The sequence below is a fragment of the Paramacrobiotus metropolitanus genome, unplaced genomic scaffold (genome assembly GCF_019649055.1).
Source record: "Paramacrobiotus metropolitanus isolate TYO unplaced genomic scaffold, Prichtersi_v1.0 Parri_scaffold0000057, whole genome shotgun sequence".
NCBI lineage: Eukaryota > Metazoa > Tardigrada > Eutardigrada > Parachela > Macrobiotidae > Paramacrobiotus > Paramacrobiotus metropolitanus.
This window is the reverse complement of record NW_026570277.1, coordinates 152,900-159,863: the sequence shown is the minus strand read 5'-3', so window position 1 is coordinate 159,863 and position 6,964 is coordinate 152,900. Positions and strand designations below refer to the sequence as shown.

Sequence of the window (6,964 nt, the reverse complement as noted above, 5' to 3'; positions counted from 1 at the left end):
TAGCTTCTCGTTGAAGTTATATTGTTTTCCGAGGAAAACGGGGGGATAGATGAACGATCGTTTCCATAATCCTTCCGATCAGCGCCACCAACTCCCCCGCTACTATCCCCTTCATCCATAAAGGTTTCAGTAACTTGGGTATGAACCGTGGTGCTGTCGTCGGGGAAACTGTTTATCACCTGATATGTGGTAGCAGCAGGCGCGCTAGTGCTGCTGCTGGTGTCCATTTCATTTTCTATTTCCGTGGACAATGGGACGGAGGAAGGGTGGATATTATTTATTTCAAAACGAATGTCTGCAGGTGGAGACAACAGCATAGATAAAGTTGACGATAAATTCGAAATTTTTATGGTGGTGGGATCTATCACGGCCGTAGCAGCATCGGTCAAGACAGGAGAAACAACGTATGCGCTATCATCACTCGACGTAAATGCCGATTCTGTCGTGGTGGTGGTGGTGCTGCTGCTGCTGCTGCTACTGCTGCTGCTACTGCTTTTGCTCTCTTGCCTAACCGTAATTAATAAAGGGGCAGGTGATGTAATCGTCGCTTGCACAATTTTTGTGCTTGCCGCAGGCGCCACTGCTCCCGGCCGTTGTTGTAGTTATAGCGGCAGCTACATACATACAACAAGAACTATCCGAACCTTCTATCGAAAATAATGTTTGACTGAATCTTTACTTACCAGCATGGGTGGTAGTGAAGACTTTGGGCGGATATGGCAAAGGCCAGGGTGTTGGAAACCCGGTTGGTGTAGGGCGGCTGGACCACGGACAGCACGGGGCATACGCGCAGCCGTTACGCTTGTCTACGGATGGATATACATTTTCTGCGTGAAACTTATTTCGATGGGAAACGATTCTGAGTCAAGAAAACTATTTACAGAAACTTTTTATTGGTAATTAACCTTTTCCGCATCGGGGAGCGATGATCTTCAGACCCAGTTTCTCCAGGCACTCCAATTCACGACATTGATAACCGTCAAAATTGTGTTGACCAGGAAGATCAGTTGCAAATCCGGGAAATTATGGGTAGGCCGCCAATTTGGAAGAACATTCACATCCGATCCTGTCATGTCCAACATCTTCACACCTCTCACAATTACATGAGGCTGATTATCCAACGGCCAGGTCATCGAGCTGCTGCTTGAGCACTGCCAGATTGTAGGCTTACAAGTGCAGAAGTATGGACAAGCGGCGGCGGCGGCGGTGTTGGTAGCGACGATGGGATAGTACTGTCCGTAAGCAACGCTGCATACAGTAATTACACCCATTACAGCCCCGGCAATAATAAGGTTAAAAACCACTGCCATTGTTATGCACGGTAAACACACAGGTCAATTAGAATGAATACAGTTATTATAGTTATGTCACATAAGAGCTGTTAACAAATTTTCTAGCCTGGCAAAACATCATTCCAAATGCAAATGACTCAACTGAATGCGCAAATAATCAACTGATGGTTGAGTTAGTTTTCAACATCGCGACTTACCTCATTTTTCCTCTCATTCTCTGGGCCGACGGTTTTTGAAAGAGAAAAAATTACCAGGAGATAAGACTATGATGCCATTACAGCTAAAATTCTCTCTGCTGTAAGACACTGTTTACGCTTCATTACGCTGATAAGAGCCATGAGAACTTGAGCTAGATGGCCATTTTTTCCTCCACATGCAGTTTTTTTTATCAGTCTACCACTGAAGACATGAAAATGAGCACACTGAATAAATAAGCAGCGGCCAGCAATACAGCTGTGACTTTGCACACGGCTTGCATTCTTTCTTTCTATCTTCCATAAGCCTGCGTGTACAAGCAGCAGGGAATAAGTAGACGTTTGCAGCGCACAGCAGCGAGAGTAGCCAGTACGTACTGAGTCCCACTTCTTTGAGGCTGCAGAGATGAGACAACTAAGTACAGTACAGTACTTATGACCGCTATATGTACCGCACAGCCTGACCACCCGCGGGTTGGTTGACGCCTGCTTCGCAGGTAGCGACCTACGTCACTTTGGCCCATGGGTGGTTGGTTGCCGGCCTTATTAATATTTAAAATATTAATTTGGTCAGACGTTTATTTTAATTTTGTAAATAATAATTTATTATTTATTTTAATTTATTATTTAATTCCAGGGGCAGTTGGGGGTTGCTGCTTCTGGGGGGCAGTGGATCAGGGGTGGCGCCCAATGGCGCCAGAATGATCACTTATCATCAAACGTACTAGTGAGCTGCTTCCCAACCGACAGGTCCGATTGATTTCCTCGCCGGATCAACCCGAAAGAACGCGCCTTCAACCGGGACATTTCCTTATTGGAACATGTGAAGTGCCGGTTGACTACTGGACTCTGGATCGTTCCTTTGCGACCAGATTACTCCACGAGATTGAGGAAGAATATTGTATGCTATTTTTCTCCATTCTAAGCCAGAAGATGGACTACGTGCACTTGCGCACAAGGGTTCCCGTCACGTCATCTGAAATCGTAAGTTGATTGGAGAAATGTCCGTGGTTATTGGCAATAGGCTATGGAGACATGTAGTGTTTCTTAAAAATTAAATCTAACAGCCTGTTAACGCTCAACAAATTTCATGATCTGAGTAGAAACCATTTTACAAATTTGTAATAACTAGTGATGTTCGTTTAGGTAGAAATGTTCCATCGGAAAAGACAGCGATGTTTCGGAAATCGTCGTTTCGATGATTCGGGAAATCCGGAAGATGATGAACCAAAGCGGAAAACGCCGGGCGGCGAGATGGGGCGCGCTTTGGCGTTGCCTGTGGAGGTGCTGAAGGAGGTCTTCTTTTCACTGGACACCGTCGATCGACAGCGCTGCCGGCGCACCTGTCAACTGTGGGAAACCCTTCTCACTTCGGCGGAGCTGTGCAGAGATGTTCACGCTTCATGTATCCATCGCGCCTTTTCACCGCATTTGGCGAAGAAATGGAACGGTAATTATGTCGTATACAACTGTCTCTTCAAGTACATTTCTCGGGATACGGAAACCGTCTGCATCCACGACACCGATGTGAACTGCAGCAATTATAGCGATTTGAGTAAGGTCGATGAGGCCTTGAAGTTGATTAAACATGCGGCCGACAAAGCCGGTATCCGTGTTCAGCGTATAATTATGCACCGCTGCTCGCTGACGATCGACTATCCGTTGATATTGAAACATGGATTTTCCACGATGGCCGCGCTGCGTTCTAGCCTGTCGACTGTCTGTGACCGTCTGATCTGGAAAGATCAGTCCTTGCAGCAAAGAGAGGAGAGCGGGGCGACGATACTTCTCGAATTTCGTATTCCTTTTGAGGTTTTTATCTTAAGCAATGCAGACGAAGCGCAGATCTGGGAAGTGGCGGAGAAGCATCTGCTCTGCAGCGGACCGGCGCTGGATATGGAGCGCATTGCACAGTATATTGCCAAAGGCCACTTTGCGCACATCCAAGCGGTACTGTACCACAAGCGCACCTGTGTTTTGGTTTTTGCATTGAATTATTCTGGCCCTCCCAAACTGCGTCGTGGTTGTGGTGCAAGTTGCTGACTGGGTTTTATCTTTTATGTATTTTGTGGTTATAAATAAAAATAAAATAAGCGTTATAAATATTTTGATAAAATAAATAAAATGATTTGAAAAAACAAATAAAAAGTAAAGTAAATGAAAATAAAGCAAAGTTTTAAGATGCTTTTACGGTGTCTCATATTTACAAAACGTGAGTTATAAAATACCAGTCTAATAAGCAAACAAATATTCGTATAATCAGTATCCCCAGTCAGCGTGCTAGTACGTATCTCGCCGTGTCTGTTCTGGGTGCGGGTGAGTGCCAGAATAATATAACGAAAAAGTAATTTTCGTGATGAAGTTAGTTGACGGCGGAGTAAGTTTGCTTCGCTCTTTCTACGTCTCAAATTTGTACTAAAAGTTTTTTTTATCTGTGTTCCAGATAGTTTTTTTGTTTTCTTAACATAACGCCTTCTGTTGATTTGTAGATTCTACAAGCATATGAAGGAACTGACCCGCGTTCCTCAGCGTACAGCCACGGAGTATTGATGACGGAGGACGACATCGCCAACGTGGACGTACGCAAGCTGAACAAGTTGTGCTTGCATGCCCTCTGGTACTATGTGAAATAACGACGTTTGGTCCTACGGTACCTTTTTGTTCTTGTACTGGAGCGGCTTAATTCGAACTTGTTTTTCGTTTTTTAAGTACATACGACTACAAAATTTAATTAACGCCGAACAAAGCTAACTAGGCATTACTAATAATCTCGCCAAACTGACTGGAAAGTGTGGAAAGAATATTAAGAAATCTCTCGATCTTGCATTGTTATTATCCGATTGTCGACGAACGATTGTCAATATCATTAAACCAAAGTACATGTACCAATATTACATGGTGCAGACACCACGTAAATATTGTAAGATGTAGAGACGCCTCTGCAGTTAGCATTATACGGGAGTTGCAACAGGAGATAAATATGGCACAACATCCGAACGAACTCAGCGAAGCCATTCGGATTAAATTTAATTAATTATTGACGTATACTGTGTACTGCCCGGACATCTTGGTAAACCGTTTTTGACGTGAACAAGTAATGGAGGCTTATTAATATCACTGATAAACAAGTAGACAAGTCCGCAGACAAGTATAAATCAGGGCAGTAAAATACGTTAATTATTTTATACGAGTACTCCGCATACTTCTAGTGCACAGGCTGGTGAATCTTTGTCCCAATTTCACAGCCAGTCCAGTAATCCAGACTCCAGTAACCAGTTCATGGACATTCCACAAACTAAATTTTAGGCAGTGGAGATAGAGCCTAAAATAGCAAAAGTTTTAACAAAACTTTAACTATCATACTAACAGATGGGTCCACTTTTTTACAATGATGACCATCACACTTGGGGCAAATTTCCTCAATAAATCCCGCATGGATGCGCGGTAGGTGGCATTCAAAGAGAAAAATATAATCTGAAAGCATAAAGCGTTTGTTCGGTAGAAAGTAGAAACACACTAAAGCAACACGGTCATGCAACTTGCATTCTCCTTTGTGATGCAGCGCGGGATGCGTAGAAAGTGCTTCACTTACAAATGTTTCGCTCATATTTCATTTAAAAATGTATTAAAATCCATATTCATAAAAAACCAATATAAAAAACCAATTTTCAAGTTAAATTATAGTGTACATAATTATTTTGTTTTTGGACTATAAAGGTAGAAGTAATTTACTGGAAGTTCATTACGAGGAGGATTATGGTTGAGTCGGTAGCGCAGAGCTGCTGCAAGTTAAACTGAACACCCGTTCCGTAAGCTATTGACGCAACAGTCAACCCTGAAATCTGACTGATTGGTGACTCATCTGGAAATACAGGAGCCGATCGAAATGAAAAAATTTATCCGCTTTCGGAAGAAGAATTTTGCATTTCATGTTTAACCCTTCTACTACCAACCAACTTTGGCAATTTCAAATACCACGGGGGCAACTTTTAGTATTAGCTCACAACCGACTCCAGTAAAGAGCCTCGTTAGCAGTTACTCGTTCGCTACCGCACGCAGCAGCGGCTTGAGAACCGATTTTAATTCTGCGCTGGATGTGCACCTTACATGCTCCCGAGTTTCATATGTTCCGTATAGTTGAAAATCAAGGATTTTCTTTGTGAACAGAAATGCAGCATGAGAAGTAATGCGGCGTGTAGAATGCGCCCATGTGTCTCAGCGCTTTACCCAGCTACCGACTAGACTGTAGTTGGCACTAGTCAGCTTTGTCGGTCTGGACCTAGGAAAGTTTGGTTGTTTTGAGGAGCAGAAAAGGGATCAGACAAGATCACACTTTCTAGTTATCGTGAAAAGCTTTTGTTCGTAAATTTATTGGCCCCTTACATCTGGCTTCGCGGCGCGCGTATTATGTTATGTCATGCCGATGTACAGTGCCCGCTGTGGTAAAGTGCGCGGCAGACCTACAGTATTATGCGCTACTTCAATAGCGATTGTGCAATAGTCTGCTATTTTCTATAATGTTATTTGTGAAATGCGTATTTCACATGCGCGTAGTGCTGGATGTTCGATGCCTGTGATTTTTTTTACCAGAAAATTTTTGATTTTGTCAAAAAAATTCCTTCCTCTTTTTGCCCTGAGAAATTTCCTTCCTCCTTTTGACCCCAAAAAATTTCCCTCCTCGAAACTTTCCTTCCTCCTTTTGACCACACAAAAAAAAATTTCCTTCCTCTAAAATTTCCTTCCTTCTTTTGACATTGGCCGACAGGCTCACGGCTCACGAATCAAACCTTTTTGCCGGCAAAAAGGTTTGTTAACTATTTTGACGGGCAGAATGGCTGACGGTTGGCAAATATGCCTTGCACTACTATCGGTGCCTGTTGCAAATAACCATTAACCAATGTTTTTTACTTGAAATAAGGATATTCTGGAGAATGTATATTCTGGAGGTTCCATTGGTCAGAACCTGGAGAACCACTCGTGTCCTGACCAAATGTGTCATTCCTATGGAACCACTTAATGTCCTAACTTGGACGTTCTATGAAATATATCGCACAAGTCCAGTACTTCTCATAAAACTGCATCATGATTTGTACTAACATTTGTAACGGGTACCTACGCCATTTAACGGGCTGGATATGAGAATCCTTTACCTTCCGCTTTCTCCTTCGCCTCCGACATTTGAGCGACGCGCATTCGCCTTCACCTTCGAAGAAATTTTTTATATGTTACTACGGGTAGTATTCTTGTGCTATTTTTATGTACTGTAGAGTAACCCTGCACTTGACAGCTTTGTACTGTATGTATTTCTTGTGTTTTTTCCTATGTTCTTATTACGTATGTTATTCTTTTGAATGAAGAACAGCATAAAACTAACATGAGATATACAAAGAATAACAACCTTAACATAAAAAAATAAACGTAACTTAGGAATACCATAAAAATAACGTGAAAAACATAAGAACAACATGGTTTCTATTG

The 6,964-nt window shown here is 42.6% G+C and overlaps 1 protein-coding gene across 1 annotated transcript; it reads left to right on the top strand.

Moving 5' to 3' along the window:
* The first annotated feature begins 2,235 nt into the window (after positions 1 to 2,235).
* Positions 2,236 to 4,275, top strand: LOC129592959 (uncharacterized). The gene is made up of 3 exons (XM_055489117.1): positions 2,236 to 2,470; positions 2,633 to 3,436; positions 3,976 to 4,275. The coding sequence occupies exons 1-3, from the start codon at positions 2,390 to 2,392 to the stop codon at positions 4,117 to 4,119; spliced, it is 1,029 nt and encodes a 342-aa protein (XP_055345092.1). The 5' UTR covers positions 2,236 to 2,389; the 3' UTR covers positions 4,120 to 4,275.
* The last annotated feature ends 2,689 nt before the right edge of the window (positions 4,276 to 6,964 follow it).